The 27,639-nt window shown below is 47.6% G+C and overlaps 1 protein-coding gene across 1 annotated transcript in view; it reads left to right on the top strand.

Annotated features, from left to right (window-relative positions):
- DNAAF9 (dynein axonemal assembly factor 9) overlaps positions 1-26,759 on the top strand; it is a gene marked incomplete at its 5' end in the record, with an annotated part of 51,925 nt that extends 25,166 nt beyond the window's left edge. The window contains 10 exons of the mRNA XM_083367076.1: positions 3,034-3,159; positions 5,230-5,267; positions 7,155-7,290; positions 8,296-8,382; positions 10,560-10,666; positions 11,797-11,871; positions 13,847-14,055; positions 17,850-17,915; positions 20,234-20,327; positions 21,657-26,759. Of these exons, the coding sequence (XP_083223202.1) occupies positions 3,034-3,159; positions 5,230-5,267; positions 7,155-7,290; positions 8,296-8,382; positions 10,560-10,666; positions 11,797-11,871; positions 13,847-14,055; positions 17,850-17,915; positions 20,234-20,327; positions 21,657-21,769 (1,051 nt within the window). The 3' untranslated portion in view covers positions 21,770-26,759. The remainder of the gene's footprint in view (positions 1-3,033; positions 3,160-5,229; positions 5,268-7,154; positions 7,291-8,295; positions 8,383-10,559; positions 10,667-11,796; positions 11,872-13,846; positions 14,056-17,849; positions 17,916-20,233; positions 20,328-21,656) is intronic.
- Between the last annotated feature and the right edge of the window lie 880 nt (positions 26,760-27,639).

Raw genomic sequence — 27,639 nt, 5'->3', positions numbered from 1 at the left:
GTTTTCATCTGTCTAGAGCCAATTCCTGCAACTGTTCTTCATATGTTTTAGCTTCCAGTCCCCTGATCACCTTTGTTGCTCTTCTCTGCATTTTTTCTAGCATCTCGACATCTTTTTTATAGAGTGGTGACCAAAACTGGTTGCAGAAGAGCATCTCAAAGACAGATAGGTAGAGATAGATAGATAGATGGATAGATAGATAGATTATTGATGATAGATAGAGATAGATAGATAGATAGATAGATAGATAGATAGATAGATAGATAGACAGACAGACAGACAGACAGACATATAGATATACAGAGATTAGATAGATAGATAGATAGATAGATAGATATTAGATAGATAGAGATAGATAGATAGATAGATAGATAGATAGATAGATAGATAGATAGATAGATAGATGATAGATAGATAGGTATTAGATAGATAGATAGATAGATAGATAGATAGATAGATAGATAGATAGATAGATAGATAGAGCAAGAGACTTCCTGGTTGCATTTGAGGGTCTCTCTGTCCATAATCCAGAATCTGAAGACGGAGCCAGCTTGCATTCCTTGGGAAAATTCGCAAGCGGTTCCTCAAGGCAGATGTTTTCTCTGGGTGAGGCTGGGGGCATCTGGCATTTGAATGTGGATGGCCTCCAAGCATGACTGTCCCCCAACTCAATGCTTTCCAGATGTGCTGGACACCGGGGCGCTCACTTCCTCCCCCCCTCAGTATCTGGGTTGCACTTGAGCACATCTGGAACGGATCACATCGAAATGACCCACGGGTAGTCCTCGACTCACGACCGCAACTGAGCCCCAAATTTCCGTGACTAAGCGGGTCTTGCGCCATTTTACGACCTTCCTTGCCACAGCAGTTAAGGGAATCCCTGCGGTCGTTAAGTTGGAAACACGGTCGTTAAGCGAATCGGGATTCCCCCGCTTCCTTTGCTCGTCAGGTGGTCACAAAAAGGGATCACGTCTCTCTCTCACACACCCACACACCCCGGGGACTCTGCGACCGTCATAAGTACGAACCAGTTGCCACGTTTCTGAATTTTGATCATGTGACCGTGGGGGGGGGGAAACCCTGCAACGGTCGCTAAGTGTGAAAAACGGCCACTTTTTCTTCTCTTTTTTCTTTTTTTTTCCTTTCGGTGCCCTTGTAACTTTGAACTTCGTCGCTAAGTGAACCGTTGCAAGTTGAGGATTCCCTGTAATCCAGCTTTGCGAAACGGGCGGAGAGTAATAACAGGTTAGCCCCTGACTTACACCTGCCATTAGCAGCCCCCCCACATCTTGGTTTGCGGAGCGACAAGCCATTTTGTGAGCTTTCCGGCCGCAGTTCAAAGCATTCTCTTCCGTCAGAACTAGAATTTAAATCCTTTTTCCCCCCCACGCCCCCCTCCCTCCCTCCGTTTTTTTCCCAAAGTGGTGGAAGGAGATGGCAGATTTAGCCGGGAGAAACGAGGGCCCAAAGGCTGGCATTTCCAAAGGGCGTCGCGCAGGAGGAGGTTAGGACCCCGTTCTCTGTTCCTCTACAAACCACGATGCGGAATGAGGGGTGGAGGTGAGAGCCAAGCGACCTTCCCTGCACGGGTTCCATCTGTCGGGGATGATGGAATTTGGATCCCCGCCCTGAACAGAAGGTTGGACTCAGCAGCTTCACAACCCTGACTTTTGTGATCCAACCACCCCCACCCCCCAAAAAAAAAATAAATCCAAAAAATCACAGCTCCGTGGCCCTTTCTAGATGCCGTGAAGATGCCTTTATTGGAGCGAATGCCCATCGCTGCCCCTGTTTCCCGAGTTTTGTGCCCTTTCCAGAGGTCGTTCTTGCAACTACACTTGAGCCCCAAATTTAGGGTGGCTCCTGACGTAGGTCTTCTGCTCGAAGAGGCCGCGGGGTATTCCTTGCTCGTCCAGCTCTGGGTTATATTTTTTTAAATCTTGTGGTTCACCTCTTCCAAGTAATAATAACAGTAAAGTTGGAAGGGACCTTGCAGGTCATCTAGTCCAACCCCCTGCTCAGGGAGGAAACCCTGTCCCATTTCAGACAAGTGGCTGTCCAGTCTCTTCTTAAAACCTTCCAGTTTTGGACAAGGGTGGGAGGGAGGGAAGGAAGGAAGGAAGGAAGGAAGGAAGGAAGGAAGGAAGGAAGGAAGGAAGGAAGGAAGGAAGGAAGGAAGGAAGGAAAGAAAGAAAGAAAACAGATTAACAAAGTTGGAAGGGACCTTGGAGGTCTTCTAGTCCAACCCCCTGCTCAGGCAGGAAACCGTATACCATTTCAGACAAATGGCTGTCCAGTCTCTTTTTTAAAACTTCCAGTTTTGGAGCATTCACCGCTTTTGGAGGCAGGTAGTTCCACTGGTTAATTGTTCTCACTGTCAGGAAGTTTCTCCTTAGTTCTAGGTTGCTTCTCTCCTTGGTCAGCTTCCATCGGTTGCTCCTTGGCCTACCTTCAGGAGCTTTGGAGAAGAGCTTGACTCCCTCTTCTTTGGGGCAGCCCCTGAGATACTGGAAGACTGCTATCATGTCACCCCTCGTCCTTCTCTTCATTAAACTAGACATTCCCAATTCCAGCAACCGTTCCCTATATGTTTTAGCCTCCAGTCCCCAGTTCATCTTTGTTGCTCTTCTCTGCACTCTTTCTAGAGTCTCGACATCTTTTTTTACATCCTGGTGATGTAAATTTAAGTTGCTAAGCAAGGTGGTTGTTAAGTGAGTTTTGCCCCATTTTACCACCTGTCTTGCCTCCGTTGCTAAGTGAATCACTGCAGTAGCACAGCTATTAAGTGAATCTGCCTCCCCCCCCATGGACTTTGCTTGTCAGAAGGTCACAAAAGGGGGCTCACGTGACCCCCAGCCGAACATATGAATCGGTTGCCAAGCACCAGAGAGTCGCAAACTGCCATTACAGGCCTCTGCCACCGTCGTAAATACGAGTCCGTCGCCAGGTTTCCAAATTTTGATCCCAGGAAGGCTGCAAGGGTCATAAGGGTGAAAAATGCTCATGAGTCCCTTTGCTCAATGTCCTCTACAGATACACCGACGTGATTGACGTTGTCCAGGCGCTTCAGACTCACCCGGACGCAGACGTGAAGGCCTCTTTTGTCATTGGTGCAGTCACAACGTGTGTCGAACCCCTCAGCTCTTACATGGAACACAGGTACACACACACGCGCACACACACACGCACACCATCTCCTCTTCTCCTGGTAGGTCACGTACGGCCTGTGAATTTTCCCAAGAAGCCACATAGGAAACGGGAGGCTATTATGCAGAGCGGCTCTTCGTTAATTCGCTCGAATTGATTTACGTGCGTCCCACCTTCATTAGCCTTTACAAATAACTCGAGGCGACGAACGTATTCAACACACCTCCTTCCTCCTGTTTTCTCCAGAAACAACAACCCTGCGAGGTGGGTTGGGCCGAGAGAAAGAGAAACTGGCTTTCGTGAAGAAGGCAGGATTTGGACTCCCCTGTTTTCCAGGCGGGTGCCTTAACCCAGAGGTCTCCAGACTTGGCAACTTTTAAGACTGGTGGACTTCAACTCCCAGAATTCCCCCAGCCGTTTGAAGTCCACCAGTCTTAAAGTTGCCAAGTCTGGAGGCTCCTGCCTTAAGCACTAGGCCAGGGGTGCTCAAACCTGGCCCTTTTAGGACTTGTGGACTTCAACTCCCAGAATTCCTCAGTCAGGCACGCTGGCTGAGGAATTCTGGGAACTGAAGTCCACAAGTCCTAAAAGGGCCAGGTTTGAAGACCCCTGATACAGACTTTAAGAGGAGTGGACTTCAACTCCCAGAATTCCTCAGCCAGCGTGCCTGGCTGAGGAATTCTGGGAGCAGAAGTCCTAAAAGGGCCAAATTTGTAAAGACCCGTGATAAAAACTTTAAGAGGAGTGGACTTCAACTTCCAGAATTCCTCAGCCAGCGTGCCTGGCTGAGGAATTCTGGGAGTTGATGTCTACAGGTCCTAAAAGGGCCAAGTTTGAAGACCCCTGATATAGACGAGTGGACTTCAAGTCCCAGAATTCCTCAGCCAGCGTGCCTGGCTGAGGAATTCTGGGAGCTGAAGTCAAGGAAGTCCTAAAAGGGCCAAGTTTGAACACCCCTGATACAGACTTTAAGAGGAGTGGACTTCAACTCCCAGAATTCCTCAGCCAGCGTGCCTGGCTGAGGAATTCTGGGAGCAGAAGTCCTAAAAGGGCCAAATTTGTAAAGACCCGTGATAAAAACTTTAAGAGGAGTGGACTTCAACTTCCAGAATTCCTCAGCCAGCGTGCCTGGCTGAGGAATTCTGGGAGTTGATGTCTACAGGTCCTAAAAGGGCCAAGTTTGAAGACCCCTGATATAGACGAGTGGACTTCAAGTCCCAGAATTCCTCAGCCAGCGTGCCTGGCTGAGGAATTCTGGGAGCTGAAGCCCACAAGTCCTAAAAGGGCCAAGTTTGAAGATCCCTGCACTAAGCCAAACCGGCTGAGATTAGGCAGGAACTGATAACAATAATGGATCTCAGCTGGCTTCCATGCTCTGGGGTGGGGGTAGGGGGGGAAGAGCACAGAAATTATCCCCAGAAGGAAAGTGCTTAAAAGCAAGGTACCTCAACCTTGGCCATTTGAAGAGCTGGGGACTTCAACTCCCAGAATTCTGGGGGCATGGCTGGCTGGAGAATTCTGGGACTTGAAGTCCACACCTCTTCAAATGGCCAAGGTGAGGAACCCTAGCTAAAAGGCTTAAACCCAACAACAACAATCTCAGGGGTTGCCCCCAAAAAGAGGGGGTCCACCTATTCTCCAAAGCCCCTGAAGGCAGGACAAGAAGCCACGGACGGAAACGAATCAAGGAGAGAAGCAACCTGGAACTAAGGAGAAATTTCCTGACAGTTAGAACAATTAATCAGTGGAACTCCTTGCCTCCAGAAGTTGTGGGTGCTCCATCATTGGAGGTTTTCAAGAAGAGACTGGACAGCCACTTGTCTGAAATGGTATAGGGTTTCCTGCCTGAGCAGGGGGTTGGACTAGATGACCTCCAAGGTCCCTTCCAACCCCGTTATTCTATTCTAACCTCTTCATTCAGGAACTGACTTCTCAGTCCCTCCCCCCCCGCGAATTGTGCCCCGGAGCTTTCAGCCAAGAACAAAATCTGCAGAGCGTTAAATTTGAATCGCGCGAAAAAGCTTGCCAATGATTGCCTTTCTCTTGGTACCAAATTCGCACGCGCATCCTTGTCTCTTTCAGGTTTCTTTTTCCCAAGTTTCTGGACCAGTGTTCTCAAGGTCAGTATGTCTCCAAAATTGGCTTGTAGAGAGAAGAACAGGCACATCTTTCCGGCTGCCTTCTCAGTGATGCTGCAGCAGCCTGGCACCCATCATGCCCGGCCGTACAAAAGCTGTGCGAGCTGGGGATTAGGGTAGTCGGAGTCTCGCTCTTCTAGAAGGCCCGCTTGGAGGAGTTAGCCACAATGCCCTGAGCAGCTAGAAGCAAGGGTGTTTTTTTCCCCCCAAACTTGGCAACTCTTTAAGACTTGTGGACTTCAACTCCCAGAATTCCTCTGGGCTGAAGCATTCTGGGGGTTGAAGTCCACGAGTTTTAAAAGTTGCCAAGTTTGGGAAAACCCTGAGACAGAGGAACAAAAAAAAAACAGTCCAGAGTTGTTGGGAATGGGGATGGGGGGGCTATAAAACTAATAATACGTTTATCTTGTTTTGGGGGCTCTTTTGATAATATTTGCCGTAACAGGTTAACAGGATTCCCTATGGGAAATGTATGAAATAAAATACAGGCGCTTCTCCGCTTACAGCCACAATTAGGACCAGATTTTTCCTTTGTTAAACAGGCCGGTTGTTCTGGGGGTTCACTCCCAATTTTACACCCCGTTGTGCCGAGCCAGGTTGTTAAGTGAAGCGTGCGTCTTTAAGCGAACCCAGCTTCCCTCATTGACTTTTGCTCATCACCAGCTGGCTGGGATTTCTCATAAATAATAATTACACCACCACTGCAAATGTTATAAAGATCTATTACTTGCCAAACGCCGGTAATTCGATCCTGCGGCCGGAGATGCTGCAACGGTCGTAAGTGTGAGAATCAGTTGTAAGGCACTTTCCCCCCCCCCCCTCCGTTCTGTTGTAACTTCAAAAGGTCACTAAATGGATGATTCGAAACCGAGAACTGTCTGTCATTCCTTTCCACTGCTGTTTATGGGTGGATCCGTTGGAAATTTCTCCTAGATTGCCAGTCGTTTAGCGACTGCATTCTCTTGCCAACAAGTCTGTCGAGGCAGTCCTCAACTTACAGCCGTCCTCTTAGTGACCATTCAAAAGTCACAAGAGCACCGAAAAGGTTGACTTACGACCATTGTACACACTTACGACCTTTTAGCATCCCCATGGTCTAAAGAAAATAAGAAAAGGGGGAGACATGATAGCAGTATCCCAGTATCTGAGAGGCTGCCACAAGGAGGAAGGGGGTCACGCTGTTCTCCAAAGCACCAGAGGGAAGGACGAGAAGCAATGGTTGGAAACTGACCACGCAGAGAAGCAACCTTGAATTAAGGAGAAACTTCCTGACAGTGAGGACAATCAACCAGTGGAACAGCTTGCCACCAGAAATCGTGGGCGCTCCATCACTGCAGGTTTTAAAGAAGAGACTGGACAGCCACTTGTCTGAGATGGTATAGATTCTCCTGCTTAAGCGGAGGGCTGGACTAGAAGACCTCTAAGGATCCCTTCCAGCTCTATTCTGTTTTAAGACATGTGGCAAGCGGCTCGTATTTACAACGGTGGCAGTGTCCCGGGGGTCACGTGATCCCCTTTTGTGACTTTTGACTGGCCAAGTCGATGGGGAAGCCAGAGTCGCTTAACAACCGGGTCATTAACTTTAACGACTGCAGTGATTTGCCAAACAACTGGGGCAAGGAAAGTGGCAAAATGGGGCACAAACTCACTTCACAACCGTCCCGCTGAGCCGTGGGAAGTTTGGGCTCAAACGTGGTCGCACGTTGAGGTCTATCTATACCTCCCAGGGGTTCATAGCAGGACACCAGAAGTAAGGTGGCATTGGACGTCAGACACTGTCCGTTCCTAGAGGTCGTTCTGGACTCCAGAGAGCAGAGCATCCTTGGAGTACCCGGTCCTTAACGTAGATGGTCTCTTTTCCTCCGGCAGGTTTAGTGAGTAACGTCGTGTTCACAAGCCACACGGCCGAGCAGAGAAGCCCGCTCCTCGTCCAGCTGCAGAAACTCATCCGAGCTGCCAACTCCTCCGTTTCTTTTATCCTGGCAGAAAACGGCATCGTAACTCGGTAAGCTGTCGAGACTTATCTTTCTATCCCACCTTTATTATGTTTATGAATAACTCAAGGTCGCAAGCATATCCCGACATTTGCTTCCTCTTACTTTCCTCCAGAACAACTCCTCTGTGAGGTGGGTTGGGCTGAGAGGGAGGGACTGGCCCAAGGTCACCCAGCTGGCTTTCATGTGTAAGGCAGGGCTAGAACTCATCATCTCCTGGTCATTGGCCCAAAGTCACCAGCTGGCTTTCGTGGGTAAGGCGATACTAGAACTCACTGTCTCCTGGGGATTGGCCCAAAGTCACCCAATTGGCTTTCAGGCTTAAAGCGGGACTAGAACTCTCCGCCTCCTGGTGATTGGCTCAAAGTCACCCAATTGGCTTTCAGGCTTAAGGAAGGACTAGAACTCTCCATCTCCTGGTGATTGGCCCAAAGTCACCTAGCCGGTTTTCATGGCTAAGGTGGGACTAGAACTGACCATCTCCTGGTGATTGGCCCAAAGTCACCCAATTGGCTTTCATGCCTAAGGCAGGACTAGAGCTCACCGTCTCCTGGGGATTGGCCCAAAGTCACCCAATTGGCTTTTGTGCGTAAGGCGGGTTGCAAAAACACAATGCTGCGCTATGGGGCGCACAAACGGGCCGCTGCTGAGCCTTGGGGTATGAAAACGGGAGGCTGCCGCGATGCGGGGCGCAAAAACAGGATAACCCACCGAGTCCCCAGGACGCGGAAACGATGCTGTGCCGCGCAAGAACAGGGCGGGGCTAGCGAGTATCACACAAGCGCTAGCTCCACCCTGTTTACATCATTCGTGTGCTCACGGCTCCACGCGCGCACACACACACACACGTGTAAAATGCTTCCCCCTCCCTTTTCCTCCAGTCCACCAACCAAGAGAGGTTGGTGAATTCTGTTCTAGAGAGATCCGATTTTTAGAAATCCTGCTTCAAGGCTCTGTGAAAGCAAAATTTCGGTAAATGTTAATAAATCCATAATATCTTGATTCTTTTCCACCAGGAATGAGGACCTTGAGCTAATTCTTTCGGAAACCAGCTTCTCCGATCCTCAGATGCTGGCGACTCGCTATTTAATGTATCCTGGCTGGCAAGTATCAGCTTTGGCAAAAAGTCTTTTGATATGCATGTTGCAGATAGCCCTTGATTTACAATCCTTCGTTTAGTGCAGGGGGCCTTCAAACTTAGCCACTTTAAGATGTGTGGACTTCAACTCCCAGAATTCCTCAGCCAGGAGGAATTCTGGGAGTTGAAGTCCATAAGTCTTAAAAGCAGCCAAGTTTGGAGACCCCTGTTTTATAAGAACCAGGGTAATTTAGAGCAAGGGTCTACAACAGCTATGTCAGACTGCCAGCCCACGGGCTGGATGCATCATGCCGAAACCGCGCCCATCCCATTGCCGACAATGGGGAAAAAGTTGCGATACGTCGCGCGACGTCAGGTGACGTCACAAGTTTGACATGCTTGGTCTACAAACTCGGCAACTTTTAAGACTTGTGGACTTCAACTCCCAGAATTCCTCCTGGCTGAAGGAATTCTGGGGGTTGAAGTCCACAAGTCTTAAAAGTCGCCGTGTTTGGGAGACCCCTGCTTTAGAGGATTCCTCTCCCTACTTAATTGCCATTAATTTTCCTCCCCTTTAATTAATGCTAATGTCTTATCTTACTTTAGGCTTCCCAGAAGGCACTCCCGTTAACTTAAGCAGAGCCTTTTGGATACGAATTTTTAGGAATTTTTCTCCTCCGCTATTTGCAAAGCTTAATTTCCCCTCCCTCGGGCCCTGCCCTCCCAGCTGGAATCCAGCACATCTGGAACTCCTCTCGCAATGTTTATGTGATCTTGTGAAGTTGCATATTTCTTCTTCTTCTTTTGTGTTCTGTTATGAGGTGCACACATTTAACGCACTCCGAAAGCCTCTTTTTACTTCACTTCGAGAAAAATTAACGACTTGCTCGGGCAGCCTACATTAAGGACTTATAGTCTCGAGCTGAGAGCAAACCAGGTGCAGTCAGACAGAACTAACTATAGGTCGTGCTTGACTTAACAGTCATTCGTTTAGCGGCCATTCAAAGCTACGACAATACTGTAAAAGTCACGTCTGATCGGTCCTCACACTTACGACCATCGCAGAATTCCCACAGTTACGTGATCAGAATTCAGGCGCTTGGCAACTGGCATGTGGCTATGACAGTTGCAACGTCCCGAGGATCATGAGATCAGCTTTTATAGCCTTCCCAGATTTCATGCTCTTTTTAACATGCGTGCCTAAGTGCTCAAAGCGGACAAATCCAGACAGCATATATTTTCTGTGACCTCACATTCATTATCTCCTCTTCAGCTGCTTTTCTCCTCGAAAAGCAAAACTTTTTGTATTATTAAGTAGATGATTTAATACGGTGGGAAATAGATAAGCTTTAGGAAATAGAACAAGATTGCATTCGAACAGAGGAAATGTGTATCTTGGATAGCTTTATTTTGTTACGAATTGAGACAAGGGAAATCTCGGTTACCCAAAGTCTGAAGATTATAAATATCCAAGGTTAAATTGGAATATGGATGAGAGACTAAAAATTGGGCCAAAATTAATAGCAGGATATGAATTGTTTAGGGATGCGGTGGCGTTAGGACGCTGAGCTTGTCGATCAGAAGGTCGGCAGTTTGGCAGGTCGAATCCCGAGTGCCGCGTAGCAGAGTGAGCGCCTGTTACTCGTCCCAGCTTCTGCCAACCTAGCAGTTCGAAAGCACGTAAAAATGCAAGTAGAAAAATAGGGACCACTCCGGTGGGAAGGGAACAGCGTTCCGTGCGCCTTTGGCGTCTAGTCATGCCGGCCACATGACCACGGAGACGTCCTCGGACAAGCGCTGGCTCTTCGGCTTTGAAACGGAGATGAGCACCGGCCGCTAGAGTCGGAAACGACTAGCACTCGGGGAACCTTTACCTTTACCTTTATGAATTGTTTATGAAGATTGAATGCGATTAAGGTTACGTCTAAGCTAAAAATTTATTGATAAACGTAATAATTCTGTTTTCATTGAGGTGATATAACTAGAAGCATACTAGCTTGAATACGAGACAGAAAACGTTAAAGGGAAAAAGAGAAGAAATATCTGATGTGGTAACCTGAGACTTGCACTAAAGATTTTGTTATCGAACGACGGATTAACCCAGTCGCCGCGTTGCTTTTTAAATACTTAAATGTAAAATTGGAAAATTAATCAAACATTATTATTTTTAAAATGTTAATATTGCCCCCCCCCCACTTTCAGGTTTGATGGGAAATTTAGAGCCGGCTCTGCTTTCCCTCCCATGGTCCAGATTTGTGTGTGGTTTAACCGCCCTCTGGAGAAAATGCGCTTTGCAGCCAAATGTAAAGGTAAATTATTATTTCTTCAGCCACATGTGTTGTGCATTTCCCGCCTCTGGAATGGCTAACAAGAATATATGGCTGAAACAGTTAACCTGCAAATGCAGCCTGGGTAAACTTCAAATGAAATACGTCTACCATCATTTTTCTGGTTTTAAAGCTCCCCAGTCATGCAATTATTTTCCCATTACTGCAGCCCAGCCTAGAATATACTTCTTTAAAAAAAATGCTTTTCTCGCTGCAAATTCTTCCCTCTTGACATTAAAGATCACCCTTGCCATCGTTGTCTTCATCGCTGGTGTGTGTTTTTGGCTTGTACAGAAGCACTTGGGGGTAAAAATGCGTTTCTCAACCTTTGGGGGCAATGAAAATGAATGTCCTGCCTAAATTCTTATTTTTATTTCAAATGATACCGGTTCTTAAGAAAGATTCTAATTTGGAGGAATGGCAGCGAGGTATCAATAAATTTGTATGGGCAGGGAAAAGGCCACGAGTTAAACTAAAGATAATACAGGATACTCGTGAAAGAGGTGGTCTTAAAATGCCTAATTTTAAATTATATTATGAAGCTGCTGCTTTAGCAGGAATAAGTGATTGGATCAATTTGACACAAGAGAGATTATTAAATCTTGAGGGCCATGACTTGTTGTTTGGCTGGCATGCATATTTGTTGTATGATAAGAAGGTAGATAATGTCTTTAGAGTGCATATTTTAAGACAGGCATTGTTGAGGGTTTGGAAGAAGTACAGACATAAATTAGATTGTAAGATACCATTGTGGGCAATCCCAAAACACGCAATAGAAAATATAAATGTTGGTTTTAAACATGATGTGACTACGTACAAGGAGATTTTAAGTTTGGAAAGAAATGTCTGGTGTTTGAAACCATATAGTCTCTTGCGAGATGAGAAGATTGTTCAGACTTGGTTTCAATATATTCAGCTACGGGCCAGGTGGAAAGAAGATCAGAAAAATGGTTTTACAATGACTGATGAAAATCTGATAAAGCAAACCTTTGGGGGCAGTGCCGACCGGGGGATCCTGGGAGTTGAGGTTCACCCCTCTTAAAAATCCCCAAAGGTTGAGAAACACTCTGCTCTGATCCTGATTATTGTCTTTTTTTTTCTTTTCAAAACAGCCTTGAAGTCATCGAACAAATCGAGCCCGTTCTCTGGAAACATCTACCACATTTTTGGCAAAGTCAAGTTTTCAGGTAAATGTTTAGCCTCCACCTCACTCTCTTTATCCTCAAGTCTTTCAAATTGTCATCTGATAGTACCTGTGTTAATGCTTGTATTTATGCTTGGTGACTTCGGAGTCTCAATGGGTGTCTCAGTTTGGGAGCTGAAGGAAGTAATTGGAGCACAGAAATAGGCTTTTTATACAGCCGCGATAATCTCCGGGCAAAGTTTGGGGTAACAGCCCAACTCCCAACCTCCCCCAAACTCAGCACATCTATAATAATAATAATAATAATAATAATAATAATAATAATAATAATAATAATAATAATAATAATAATAAGAAGAAGAAGAAGAAGAAGAAGAAGAAGAAGAAGAAGAAGAAGTTGGAAGGGACCTTGGAGGTCATCCAGTCCAACCCCCTGCTCAGGCAGGAAACCCTATACCATTTCAGGCAAAACATCTGCCAGATCTATCTGCTGCAGAAGTGAAAGAAATGAAATTTCCCTTATTTCTTTACAGGTAGTTATGAAAAATAATGGAGCCTGCCCATTAGAGTCGTGATGCACAACAGTTATAAGCTCAGTCACGTGACCGTCCCCAGTTTTATGACCTGTTTTGCAGTGGTCGTTAGGCAAATCTGTGGTTGTTCAGCAAACACTGCGCGCTCACTGAGTGGAACAGTAGTTTGCTAGGATTTCTTTAATGGGTTTACATCCTGCCTTTATTATTTTTTACAAATATCTCAAAGCGGCAAACGTACTATCACCAGCTGACTTTCATGTCTAAGGCTGGACTACAACTCACAGTTTCCTGCTGATTGGCCCACCTGACTGGCTTTCATGGCTGAGGCGGGACTAGAACTCACCGTCTCCTGGTGATTGGCCCAAAGTCACCCAGCTGGCTTTCATGCCTAAGGCGGGACTAGAACTCACCGTCTCCTGGTGATTGGCCCAAAGTCACCCAGCTGGCTTTCATGGCTGAGGCGGGACTAGAACTCACCGTCTCCTGGTGATTGGCCCAAAGTCACCCAGCTGGCTTTCATGCCTAAGGCGGGACTAGAACTCACCATCTCCTGGTGATTGGCCCAAAGTCACCCAGCTGGCTTTCATGCCTAAGGCGGGACTAGAACTCACCGTCTCCTGGTGATTGGCCCAAAGTCACCCAGCTGGCTTTCATGCCTAAGGCGGGACTAGAACTCACCGTCTCCTGGTGATTGGCCCAAAGTCACCCAGCTGGCTTTCATGCCTAAGGCGGGACTAGAACTCACCGTCTCCTGGTGATTGGCCCAAAGTCACCCAGCTGGCTTTCATGCCTAAGGCGGGACTAGAGCTCACCGTCTCCTGGTGATTGGCCCAAAGTCACCCAGCTAGCTTTCATGCCTAAGGCGGGACTAGAACTCACCGTCTCCTGGTGATTGGCCCAAAGTCACCCAACTGGCTTTCATGGCTAAATCAGGACTCGAACCCGCGCCTTCCCAATTTTGTAGCTGCTGCTTTAACCACTAGACCAAAATGGCCTGAAAGTCAGAAAGAAATGCCAGCTTTTGGCAAAACTATCCCAAAACTGCAGGACAGTACAAACAGCCATAAATAACAATCTGGTTGCCCAGCGCCCAGAGTAAATAAATAAATGTTTGTTTGTTTATTGAACCAGAGAATGGATTTTTCCTCCGCCTTCGATTGTGTTGCTTCTTGCACGTTTACACAAGTTAACAGCATTTCAGATCTGATCAATTAATAGAACGACCGAGTTGGAAGGGACCTTGGGAGGTCTTCTAGTCCAACCCCCGCTGCTCAAGCGGGAGACTTTATATCATTTCGGACCAATAGCTGAACTATCGTATTAATTGTTATTCCCGACTGGTATTTATTTTTGCTAGCGTTAAGTGGAGGTGGGACCTTTGTGGCTCTTGAGCACCTCAGGACCGCGCCCCCCCCCACTCACTGAAGAAAAAAACCACCAGCCATTAATACCACCCTCACCCTTTGCCTTTCTTTGGTGCAGATACTGACCGGATGATTGAAGTGTGTCACAACACATCTTCCAACACCTTAAGCCTGGTACCCGTCCTGGAGGGGCCCCTGCCTGCCCCTCCTGACTCCAGAACCGAGAACCGGGACCACCCTGGATCGCAGGAATGTTTCCTGGTCTTCGTGGGATGCTCCCTCAAAGAAGACGACATCAAGGACTGGCTGAGGCAGACGGCCAAACAGGTGAGGATGTGTTGCGATTCCTCGCCAGCCGGTGAATCCGGCAGCTGAGTCTGGGGACTCCGAGGAGGAGGAGGAGGAGGAGGAGGAGGAGGAGGAGGGGCCTGGAGTGACATCAGAGTCGGAGGAAGGCTCTGAGGAGCTCCAAGACTTACAATCGGACGAGGAACCTGGCCCCTCTACTCGCGCTCAGGCTGAGACACAGCTGTGCTGGGAGCCTGAGTTGGACGGTGATGAGGAATCGGATGAGTAGCTCATTCCCCACCCCCGCTACCACTTCTCTAGGATGGTCTGAGCCCAGAAGAAGCGCCGATCTCCTATGTTGTGCCATGCGTTTATGAAGTGGCTGTTTTGTTTCCCCAATGTGCAGATCTGCCCATGGGCTCACTGCACTGTACTGCATATATACCACTTTGCTCAGTTTGTGTCTGGGTGTTTTATCCTTGGGGCGGACAAGCTTCTGCCTTAGTGTATTCTCATATTTGAAGGGTGCACCTATGTTGCATGGGCTGAAGATCTTCCTGAGCTTAGATCCACCTGTTACGTCTTGTCCTGCCCTTGGGTGCTTTAGAGAATAGATGGACCCCTCTCTTTGACAGACACCTGAATATTAGATCAGGGCTTTTCAACCAGTGGTACGGGTACCACCTGTGGTACATTGGCACCTGGCAGGTGGTACGCGACCATCCTAGAAAAGGGGTAGTGGGGGAAGGGAATGAGCTGAACCACAAGCCTGAGCGAGAGACAGCTGGAGCTGCAGGGCTGTCGGGGCTCAGCGGAAGTGCCAGAATTAGCGCTTCTTCAGGGCTGTCAGGGCTCAGCAGAAGCGGCAGGATCAGCGCCAGGATCCAGCTGGAGCTCAGCGCTGATCCTGGGACTTCCGCTGAGCCCAGAAGAAGAGCCGATCAGCTTGGATGTTGCAGCATCTCCAGGTTCTTGTGATTTACATTCAGATGCTTGGCAACTGATTCATATTTATGATGGTCACAGTGTCCCAGGGTCATGGGAATTGACCAAAACCTGCTGCAACCACCCAGCAGATGTGGGGGGTGGGGGTGGAGAATAAAAACCAAACACCCCCACTCCACCCCCACTGTTCCGTATGCATCGAAGCAAAGTGGAAAGTCCCGTTATCTGCATTGGTGGGCGCACAGACAAATATCTTAAGCGCAAGCCCACACAGTCTAGCTAGGTGTGCCATCCAGTTCGCACATGGGAAAAAGGATTCTTCGGAAGCTTGACATTTAAAGCATCTTAAAATTCATCAACCGCCCCAATCCGCATCCGTGATTCACCTAATTAATGTGTATCGGTTCCGAACATCGCATGAAAATTGATCGGTGGAACATTCGTCAGATGGAATGCTTGATTTCTGGGTCTTTGATATCTATGCCAAGTCCTTTAAAAATGTATCAGGCTGCCAAGGGTGAGCATCAGTCTAGGCTGCCGTTTCTAAAACATTTTTCTTCCCTCCTGTCACGATACGAATTCTTCAACAGAGAAAAGTTAGCTGGTTTAAGACAACAACAATCCTGGATTCTATGCCGTTGGCCAAGATTCCCTCCCCCCGGTTATTCCCTTGGTCATGTACGGCGTAACAGAAGGCGGCATTAAATGCATAAAAACCTGTTAAAAAAAACCAACAGCGTATCCAATGCTTCTCCGAAATATAAAACACCAGCTCTGTTGAGCCATTTTAAAAAACGCACGGCACGAGTGATGCATAAAATTGTGAACAACATTAAATTAAGTATGAGTAAGTTACTAGGGGTGGCTTAAGCCCGTGGCTGGGTACCTAGATCATTTTAACCATTGGACAGCACCGCCCTCGAGAAGATGTATTTCAGGCAAGGATCCAGGGGGGTGGGGGTAGGGGGGCTTCCGTCGCAGTACGACGTAAAGTTTGTGGGCCGTTTCCGTTGTCAAAAGTTAGGATTATTCCCCCAGCCCCCATTTCTGTTTCCAACATTGGCACCTGCCGTGTGGTTGGTTCGAATCCGGCTGAGCGCTGCCCAGTTTTTCTGCCGGGAGATCAAAGCCGAAAGGGCGTTGTGCTGGATCAGCTGTTCAATTAAACCGCTCTGGATTAGAAGTTGCCCCCGCCTGGTGCCAGGCTGTCTCCGTGGCCCAGTCCTCTCTGAAATAACGGCGGTCCACGTTTCCATGGCCAGATCCCAAGTGGGAATCTGAATATTTGATAGCCACCGGCCTTCGTGGTTGAAGACGGGCACAGGTGGTTAGGGGCGAGTCTGCGTTGCCTGCATCTCAAACTGGTGGGCTGTGCCCGTCTCTTCTGTCCCCAGCCTGCGTGAGTCTTGGTTAGGCTCACCAGGAGAAAGCCCTCTTCCAAGAAACAGGCATCCCCTTTTTATTCTCACAGACCTGAGTCAACATCCAAGACAAACACGATCCGCAGAAACTCGATCCTCAACACGAACGGCTGCCTTCGGCAACCAGCACCTCTCACACCTTCCCTGTTCTGTACCAGCCTGCTACCGGCCCTGCAGCAAAAGCAGGGACAACCCCTTTACAAACGGCAAGAGGCTGGAATAAAGCCTGCCAAATTTATTAACATAAAACAGAGCAAGACAAGACACCAACCATGAAACAGGAGCTATGAAACAGGAACTATCCAAGCGGTTGCCTTCAGCAAACCAGCCCTCCCATGCATTCCCCTTTTAAACAGTTCAGGGCGTGGCTTCTCTGCCTCTTTCCGAGGTGCCCCATTGCCTTCCTCTGTTTACTCCTGATTGACTGCCTCCTGAGTCGGGCGTCCTTGAACAGGGCCAGCTGTGGGTCATCTTCATCCACGCTGTCAGGCTCACACAGCTTGGTCTCCATCGTGACCAGGTGGGAGGGGCCCGGCTGAGGGCTCTGTGGAGCCTCAAGGCCATCATCAGCAAGCTCTTCAACACCCCCCTCCTCCTCTGAGTCGTCCGACCCAACTGCCGAACCCACAGGCTGACCCTGAATCACAACATTCCCTTTTTATAATTCAGCCCAGGCGTGGCTTCCTAATGCCTTCTCCTTTGCCTTTGGAGCCGCCCCATTGCCTTCGTCTGTCCTACTCGCTTCTTTTGCCGGCATTTTCGTGCATCCTGGATATTTCCCAGCTGTTCCTCATCACCGTCCAACTCAGGCTCCCAACACAGCTGTGTCTCAGCCTGAGCGCGAGTAGAGGGGCCAGGCTCCTCATCCGACTGTAAGTCTTAGAGCTCCTCAGAGCCTTCCTCCGACTCCGATGTCATTCCAGGCCCCTCCTCCTCCTCCTCCTCGGAGTCCCCAAACTCAGCTGCCGGATGCACCGGCTGGCGAGGAATCACAACACTTGTTTTCCAACACAAAAGGGCCCCAGGGCAGCAAAGATCCTGCAGCCAAGAAGGCTCCCCACCCATTTGCACCACTCAGGTGACCCGGAGGACACAGATAAACCTCCAAGTGGCCTCAGCGGCTCTCTAAAAGGAGGCAAATGACCGGCTGTCTGCCAGGAGTATAAATCTCTCCATCCTCCACCCTTCAGTCAGAACTGAAGAAGCTTCTCGGCTGAGAAGCGAAAGGTCTTCAAAGGAAAACAAGAAAGCCCAGTTGCCTCTTGAAAAAAACACCTTTGGGTCAACCGTGAAATGGATGAGTGAGGATCTCCATAGACATTTAACTCAGTCAAAACAAAACGATTGTTTCCTAAATTATACCCTACATTTATCCCACCCTGGGGTTGTTTTCTGTTTGTTCGTTTTCCTTTTGGTTTTCAATAAGCTGAACTTGAGTTTTTCTCTCTCTCTCTCATCCAAACGCAGAAACCACAAAGAAAAGCTTTGAAGACCCGGGGCATGCTGACGTCCCAGGAGATCAAGAGCATCCATGTAAGTGAGCAAAGTGGCTTCTGGGCAGGAGCAGCTGAGTAAGCAGAGCGGGGCAAAAAGTATCAATCAATCAGAATAGAACTGGAAGGGAGCTTGGAGGTCATCTAGTCCAATCCTTAGACCAGGGTTAGGCAACCTTGGCTCTTTTAGGACTCGTGGACTTCAACTCCCAGAATTCCTCAGCCAGCCTGGCTCAGCTTGGAAACCTCTTCCTTTCCCCGTAGCATGGCTCGCTTAGGAATTCTGGGAGTTGAAGTCCACCAGCCATGAAGGGGCCAAAGTTCCCCCATACTGGCTCAGGAATTCTGGAAGTTGAAGTCCACCAGTCATAAAGCGGCCTAGGCCTAGGCCAGGGTTAGGCAACCTTGGCTCTTTTAGGACTCGTGGACTTCAACTCCCAGAATTCCTGAGCCAGCCTGGCTCAGCTTGGAAACCTCTTCCTTTCCCCCTAGCATGGCTCGCTTAGGAATTCTGGGAGTTGAAGTCCACCAGTCATGAAGGGGCCAAAGTTCCCCCATACTGGCTCAGGAATTCTGGGAGTTGAAGTCCACCAGCCATGAAGGGGCCAAAGTTCCCCCATACTGGCTCAGGAATTCTGGGAGTTGAAGTCCACGAGTCATAAAGCAGCCTAGGCCTAGGCCAGGGTTAGGCAACCTTGGCTCTTTTAGGACTCGTGGACTTCAACTCCCAGAATTCCTGAGCCAGCCTGGCTCAGCTTGGAAACCTCTCCCTTTCCCCTCAGCGTGGCTGGCTCAGGAATTCTGGGAGTTGAGGTCAACGAGTCATAAAGCGGCCTAGGCCTAGGCCAGGGTTAGGCAACCTTGGCTCTTTTAGGACTCGTGGACTTCAACTCCCAGAATTCCTGAGCCAGCCTGGCTCAGCTTGGAAACCTCTCCCTTTCCCCTCAGCGTGGCTGGCTCAGGAATTCTGGGAGTTGAAGTCCACGAGTCATGAAGAGGCCAAAGTTCCCCCATACTGGCTCAGGAATTCTGGGAGTCCACGAGTCATAAAGCGGCCTAGTCAACCTTGGCTCTTTTATGACTTGTGGACTTCAACTCCCAGAATTCCTGAGCCAGCATGGCTCAGCTTGGAAACCTCTCCCTTTCCCCTCAGCATGGCCGGCTCAGGAATTCTGGGAGTTGAAGTCCATGAGTCATAAAAGAGCCAAGGTTGCCTACCCCTGGCCTATACCCATTTCAATGCAGTCCTTTTTTAAAAACCTCCAGTGGTGGAGCACTCGTAACTTCTGAAGGCAAAGCTGTTCCACGGGTTGATTGTTCTCACTGTTAGGAAGTTTCTCCTTAATTCCAGCTGGCTTCTCTCCTTGATTAGTTGCCATCCGTTGTTTCTTGTCCTGCCTTCAGGGGCTTTGGAAAATAAAGTCGATAAAGGACATAAAGGAGACAGACAGTCCTTCATTTCAACTAGAGTCCTGACTCCGTTGATCAGCTGTATTTTGTCTCCTCTCCTCCCGTCTGTCCTTCTTCATTTATTATTTAATTTAATCTGCTAGATAAAAAGACAGAATGTGCTCCCTCCCCGTGCCGAACTTTTGCACTTTGCACATGTTCTTCCTCTTGAGTTGTCTAAAGGTAGTCCTCGACTTACTGCAGTTTCATTTAGCGACTGATAGTTTACAACGGCACTGAAAAAATGGCACTCGGGACCGTTTTTCCCTCTTGGCGTCCTGGAGGGTCGACGTGATCAAACTTCGGCTGCTTGGCAACCAACTCGTATTTATGACTGTTGTGGTGTCCCCCCCCCAGGGTCACACGATCCCCCTTTTGGCCACCTGACGCACATAATCCAACGGGAAAGCCAGATTCATTTAACAACCGTGTGACTCATTTCACAGACGCAGTGATTCCTTTAACCGTTTTGGCAAAAAAAAGGTCGTAAAATGGAGCAAACCTCACTGAGCAACGGGTGTTTTGGCCTCAGTTGTGGATGTAAGCCGAGGACTACATGTAGTTCCCTACTTCTTTATGTTGGTTTGTGCTGGTCTCTGCTGGGGCCAGTTCTAAGGGACGTTTTTTGTGGGGGTTCATGCTTCAGAAGTCCCAGTTTGCAGACAAGCTGGCTTCCCCTGTGATCCCAGTTTATTTATACTTCTATTGATTCAAGTTTTATCGCCGCCCATCTTCCCTATACAGCGACTCTGGGCAGCTCACTGGTTATAAAAGGCAGAAAAATAACGAAAATATTGAAACTATGCAGATTAAAGTTTTAAAAATATACATTCAGGGACTTGCAACGGGAGTGTGTTTTTAGGGATCTCGCAATCCCGCAATCCCTCTCTTTCTCTCTCTGAATTCCAGGTAAAACGGCATTTGGACCCGCTTCCAACTGGCTACTTCTACAACGGCACCCAGTTTGTGAATTTCTTTGGAGACAAGATGGATTATCACCCACGTATCTTTTGTCCTGCGTCCTGTGGTTCTGCAGTCTAGCTTGGCATTCCTTATTTTATTTCTATATCACCTTCATCATTTTCATCGATAACCTACGGTGAGGAATATAATCTAATATTCCTTCCTCTTCCCCTTTTCCCCACAACTCTTTATCAGGTTAGGGTTGGACTGAGAGAGATTGGAGCATAATTCAGTAAGAATGCAGGTAGTCCCCGACTTAGAACCGTTTCTGACTGCCCAAGGTTACAACGGCGCTGAAAAAAAGTCACTTAGGCCCGTTTTTCACACTTAACGACTGTCGCAGCGTCCCCGGGGGGGGTGTCACATGATCAAAATTCAGCCACTTGGCAACTGATTCGTATTTACGACAGTCACAGCGTTTCCCCCGGGGTCACGCAATCCCCCTTTTGCGACCTTCTGACAAGCAGAGTCAACGGGGGAGCCAGGTTCGCTGAACAACAACCACGTTCCTGGCTTAGTGATGGCAGCGATTCACTTACCAACTTATGGCAAAAAAGGTCCTAAAATAGGGCACAAGCTCAATAATAATAATAAAGTTGGAAGGGACCTTGGAGGTCATCTAGTCCAACCCCCTGCTCAGGCAGGAAACATTTCAGACAAATGGCTGTCCAATCTCTTCTTAGAAACCTCCAGTGTTGGAGCATTCGCAGCTTCTGGAGGCAGGTTGTTCCACTGATTAATTGTTCTAACTGTCAGGAAGTTTCTCCTTAGTTCTAGGTTGCTTCTCTCCTTGATCGGTTTCCATCCATTATTCCTTGTCCTGCCTTCAGGCGCTTTGGAGAAGAGCTTGACTCCCTCTTCTTTGGGGCAGCCCCTGAGATACTGGAAGACTGCTATCCTGTCCCCTCTCGTCCTTCTCTTCATTAAATTGGACATCCCCAATTCCAGCAACCGTTCCTTATATGTTTTAGCCTCCGGTCCCTTGAACATCTTTGTTGCTCTCCTTTCTAGAGTCTCAACATCTTTTTTAGAACGTGGTGATCAAAACTGGATGCCGTATTCCAAGCGTGACCTTACCAAGGCCTTGTAAAGTAGTATTAACGCTTCACGTGATCTTGATTCCATCCCTCTGTTAATGCAGCCTAGCACTGGGTTGGCTTTTTTTGGCAGCTGCAGCACACGGCTGGCTCCTATTTAAGGGATCCTCCACTAGGACTCCGAGGTCCCTCTCAGTTTAACCAATGTCTCACTTAGCGAGGTAAATTTCGGGCTCAAATTGTGGTCGTAAGTCAAGGACTGCACTTCAGTCGTTCCTCAGGTTCTTCCCAGGAAGCCCTTTTTTTTCTCCTCCTTAACGTTTTCACCCCAGTGATGGACCAGTTCATGAACGATTACTTGGAAGAGGCGAATCGCGAGATTGAGAAGTACAATCGAGAGCTGGACGAGCAGGAATACCACGATCTCTTCGAGCGGAAGACCTAAGGCGGGATCCCACCCCCCGCCGTGCGGTACAGAAAAAAAATACCCCAGAGACCTTTCTTTACCTTCTGAAAATTATTGGTCACCAAGAAAACACCTTTTCACCTTTGCTAGATTTACAGCTGGTTTCGTTTTTTGTTTTTTGTTTTAATATATAAGTTGCATTCACATGAGGTTGGCACCTTAAAATGTGATACGGTCAAGGAATATTTGTTGGGGGGTGGGTGTGGGGTTGTATTTCCAAATCTGTGCCGAGATCAGCAATGGGCCTATTGATGGAAAAGCAACGTAGGGATTTAATTTCTTTTCTGTTCGAACGTTTCCAGAGCTGCATTTCCTGTTCCTTAACATTGCTTTTTTGACCTCTCCCAAAATGCCTTTGTGAGCAACGTAATCGGGGCCTGTGATTGTCTGGCAGCCCCTGTTATGTTCCTGAGGGAAACCCACCTGAAAAGGCTATAGGGTGATTTGGGGTGATAACCCAAAAGCGAGAAATGGGAGGGATGTAAATGATCTTAAGAGCTGCCTCAAACCAACATCTCATGGTTTGAAGATGTTCCTGAAGCGAGAAAGGGGGGAACATGCCTACTTTGAAGGATTGCTACTAACCAACATGGAGGTTTGGTGGTGTTCCCACAGCGAGAAATGGGGGACACAAGTGACCTTGACAGTACCTCAAACCAACATCTCATGGTTTGAAGATGTTCCTAAAGCAAGAAATGGGGGAACATGCCTGCTTTGAAGGATTGCTACTAACCAATATGGTGGTTTGGTGGTACCTGAAACCAACATCTCATGGTTTGAAGATGTTCCTAAAGCGAGAAATGGGGGAACACAGTCTTGACAGTGCCCCAAACCCAACATATCATGGTTTGAAGATGTTCCTAAAGCGAGAAATGGGGGGGACATACTTGTCCTTAGGGACTGCTACTAACCAACATGGAGGTTTGGTGGCGTTCCCCAAGCGAGAAATGGGGGACACAAGTGACCTTGACAGTACCTCAAACCAACATCTCATGGTTTGAAGATGTTACTAAAATGAAACATGGGGGAACACAAATAATTTTGACAGTGCCCCAAACCAACATATCGTGGTTTGACAATGTTCCTAAAGCGAGAAATGGGGGAGCATACTTGTCTGTAAAGACAGCTACTAACCAATATGGTGGTTTGGTGGTTTTCCCAAAGCGAGAAATGAGGCAACACAAATAATCTTGACAGTGCCTCAAACCAACATCCAATGTTTTGAAGATGTTCCCAAAGTGAGAAATGGGGGAACATACTTGTCCTTAAGGACTGCTACTAACCAACATGATAGTCTGCTGGTGTTCCTGAAGCGAGAAATGAGAGAACACAAATGATCTTTAGATCTGCTCCAGACCAACATTTGAGGGTTCAAAGATGTTCCTAAAGCAAGAACTGAGGGAACACTTCTTAAGAGCTGCTACTAACCAACATGGTGGTTTGGTGGTGTTCCCAAAGCGAGAAATGGGGGAACACAAATGATCTTAAGAGCTACCCCAAACCAACATGTAATCGTGGTTTAACAATGTTCCTAAAGCAGGGACATATTTGTCCTTAAGAGCTGCCACTAACCAACATGGTGTTTTGGTGGTGTTCCCAAAGCGAGAAATGGGGGAACACAAATGATCTTAAGAGCTACCCCAAACCAACATGTAATCATGTTTTAAAGATGTTCCTAAAGCAGGGACATATTTGTCCTTAAGAGCTGCCACTAACCAACATGGTGGTTTGGTGGTGTTCCCAAAGCGAGAAATGGGGGAACACAAATGATCTTAAGAGCTACCCCAAACCAACATGTAATCGTGGTTTAACGATGTTCCTAAAGCAGGGATATATTTGTCCTTAAGAGCTGCCACTAACCAACATGGTGGTTTGGTGGTGTTCCCAAAGCGAGAAATGGGGGAACACAAATGATCTTAAGAGCTACCCCAAACCAACATGTAATCATGTTTTAAAGATGTTCCTAAAGCAGGGACATCTCTGTCCTTAAGGACTGCTACTAACCAACATGGTGGTGTTCCCAAAGCGAGAAATGGGGAAACACAAACCAACATGTAATTGTGGTTTAAAGATGTTCCTAAAGCAGGGACATATCTGTCCTTTGAGAGTGCTACTAACCAGCATGGTGGTGTTCCCAAAGCGAGAAATGAGGGAACACAAATGATGTCGACACTGCCTCAAACCAACATACAATGGTTTGAAGATGTTCCTAAAGCGAGAAATGGGGGAACATGCCTGTTTTTAACCAGATATGCTACTGTCCAACATAGCGTCCTGCCCATGTTGTTCCTAAGCCATGAAATGAGCAAATACATTGGTTCCTACGAACCACTGCTAACCAGCATGGTGGCTTGGTTAGCATTCCTGCGGCGAGAAATAAGGGGAACACAATTGACTTTGAGCCCAAACCAACATTTGAGGTTTTGGAGATGTTCCTCAAGCGAGAAATGAGGGGACGTAGCCGTTCTTAAGGACTGCTACTAATCAACATGGCAGCTTGCGTGAGATTCCTAAAGCGAGAAACGGAGGAACACAAGTGATGTTAGACAGCTGCCCCAAATTGTGAAGACAAGTACAAAATAGAGTATATTTGTAAATTTGAGCAGTGGAGAAGACTTGCATTCTTAAGCAATGCTCAAAATTAACATGCTCTGGTTTCTAAACTGTCCCTAAAGCAAAAAAAAAAAAACTGGGGGAAACGTAAATTTTTGAGAGCATATGATGGTCTTTGAATTATTTTCCCCTGCACACACACACACACACACACACACACACACACACACACAGACTAAAGTATTCCGCGAAGCTGCTCCTAAGCAACCTAAGGAGATTGGCAGCAAGTGTCCTAATTCTGATAAGAAATCCCAGCTACTTATTAAAACGCTGGGCGTGTTGAAACAAAAACACGTCTGTCCGTTTCGGGCTGGGGGGGTGGAAAAAAAAATAAAATCGATCCCTAAAATGTTTCGAAAAGAAAAAACAAAATCTTTCACGCCGTTTCATATTTTTACCTCTTAGGGTTGATTAATTCGTTCCTTTTTTTTTTCTTCTTCCTGGAAAAAGAATCCCGGTTGATCTGGAACAGCCAAGCTCTGGAATACTTTACGGTGGCTGGTTAGGGTTAGGGTTAGTTTTTTAGTTGTTGTTTTTTTCAAACTCCGTAGGTCGTCTGCAAGGGATAAAGTGACTTCCTTAAAGTGTAAAGGCTTAGTGGTTCCTAATTCAATCCACGCAGAAAGCTTTCTGTCGGAGGTCTGAACGCCCCTCCCCTCTTGCAGACGAATGGAGTGTCCTTATCAGAATTGTGAATTTTATCTATGCATGGCTGTAACCTAGTTAATCTTCAGATATAACTAATAGTGCCTGGTAGGAGTAACGTAGCTAGGAGTTGTTTAGGAAGGAGCAGCATGAATGGAAAGTCCATGTGGCTGTAATGGGTGAAAAGGCCAGGTGTTTTGGAGAGATGGGCAGGGTTGTCCAATGTGATTCTCGCCATTTTTACTAAGACTCTTCGTGCAGGTCTTGGCGCGAAATCCATTCCAATCCTGGAGTTCCTCCCGGTTGAGTTATATCTCCCAAACTGGGACATCCAGAAAGGGGAAAGATCCAAACAGGGTGATCCTCGAAACACCTCCGGCTTCTCCAGCGCTTCCTAGGGAAAGCCGGTGGAGAATTATTATTATTTTTTTTCGCCCATCCGGCCACATTTTACGGAAGGCTCCTCTTGCGTAGCATAGTTTGTCGAATGATCCGCGAAGCCATATATCTCGAAATAACCTTGTTGCTACCCAGCATCAGGAAGCGGAGACAAAGGCAGCGTAGTCTGGGTTTGTCTCCGCTTCTGCGTCGATTGAGAAGAGTAGGTTTTAAGTGCAATTGTGAATGAATGAAGTAGGTTTGCCGAATTGAAGCTCTGCTGAACTCGGAAACACACAGGAGGTCCTGCCTAGAAAAAAAAAATCTCCAAGGCTGTGTTTCTCAAACTTGGGGACTTTAAGATGGGTGGACTTGAACTCCCAGAATTCTGGGAGTTGAAGTCCACCCATTTTAAAGTCCCCAAGCTCGAGAAACACTGCTCCAGGGACCGCATTAAGCACAGTCCTTCACCCACAGAAACCACGTGTGCGTGAAACCAACACAACAGTGTCGCCGTGTGCCTAGCTGCTCCGAATTTCATGCCCATTAGCAGACTGCTCATGCTGCTTCTTAGGACAGCTATCAATCTATAGCACACGGTTCCCATTGTGTAGGAAACTTTCCTGCTTATCGGACTGCACCCAGCATCCGTCACCCAGCGGCGCGCAGAAAATAGCCCGAATCCCCTCTTGATTCTTTAAGCTCAATCAGATGCTCCGATTCTGCGTCCGACGAACAACGAGGGATTATATATATATATATTTTTAGGGTGCAGAACAGGCTTCGTCCATGCGCCTCTCCGGGGGCCCCGTTGGCGATCTTTCCGAGGGCCATTTGCTGTTGTGTGCGTGTGTTGCGTCAAAAGTCGTGCTGGCACCGCCGAGTCAGCCATTTAGCAGAAGCTGAAAGCGAAGAGACGTTAGAGAAGGATGTATTCTGTACTGCATGCAAAATAGAAGAATTTTTTTTAAAAAAAAATAATAAATCACCGTATTTTAGATTCAAAGCCTTTCACCATCTCGGTACCACGTGAATAATTCTCTCTTTTTGGAGTAGGGACCTTTTTGTTCGTTAGTTTGTTTCGTTACCTCAACTCGGTTGATCTTTAACTGTGATTTGATGATGATGATGATGATGATTTCCCCCCCCTCTAAAACAGGATGGGTGGGGCGGGGAAGAATTAAATAGCCAAAATCCTTTCTGAAACTGTGACGACGAGGATCCTGTCCCGAGACATACCAGTGCCTTGTTTTGCGGCGTTACGGATAACCGCCGCCCGATCTGGACGTCCCGGTCCTTAATTCCCACGCCCTCTTTTGAAGTCGGGGGGCGGGGGGGAAACAAAACGAAAAACCATTTGGTGAAAGGACTCTGAACTTAGCAAAGCGTATTTAGCACACGTATTTAGTTAGGTTCTGTCTGGTGTTCTTTTAAAAGAATGAGAATCTCAAAACTCTTTGAGGACTGAAATAAATCAATAAAAACGGAATAATACTTGATTCTGTCGGGAACTTGAAGACAATCGGGCTTTTTTTCCCCCATTAGGAATTGCTTCAACAGACCGACAGCATTTTTTTATTAAAGGGGTGGGGTGGGGAACTAATTTTCTTTATTTTATTATATATAGAAATATATATTTGAAGGGGAAGGGGAACGGCAGGGCTGATAGGCGTTTAATTGGGGAGTGGTAGCCAAGAAAATTAGCCTGCTGTTTTAAAAAGAACACACACACACACACACACACACACACACGCACAACACTGAAAAGCAGCCCTCTGGAGCTGCAAAACACTCCCCATCCAAAGTGCTATTACATGATTCCTCGGGCTACCACAGCCGTCTGGCTCAAACAGCGCCGAACCCAGTCCTCAAGGAGTTTCCGTGCTTGCTGACTTCCCACGTAGCCGTTTGTGTGGTTTTTATTTTTTATTTCCTATCGACACGAGGATGAGTGTGGTCAGAAGTGGCTGAAGTTATACGGGGCAGGGTGGGTGGGCGGGAGGGTGGGCAGATTGCAAAACTTGAGAGATTGGCACGCTTACGGCCCCCGCCCACCCCAATTTTGCTGCTGGGATAAAAACCTGGGGAAAACAGCCGGAAAAGGCTGACTCTGGATCGGCCACCTCCGCCGTTTCGTTCCAGCGGACGGGGCGAACTCGGAAAAGTGTTCGCCGGACGAAACGGCGCCGATGCTGGCAGGCGGCTTCTCATTT

The sequence above is a fragment of the Vipera ursinii genome, assembly GCF_947247035.1.
Source record: "Vipera ursinii genome assembly, chromosome: 7".
Lineage (NCBI taxonomy): Eukaryota > Metazoa > Chordata > Lepidosauria > Squamata > Viperidae > Vipera > Vipera ursinii.
This window is presented reverse-complemented; position numbering and strand designations above follow the sequence as displayed.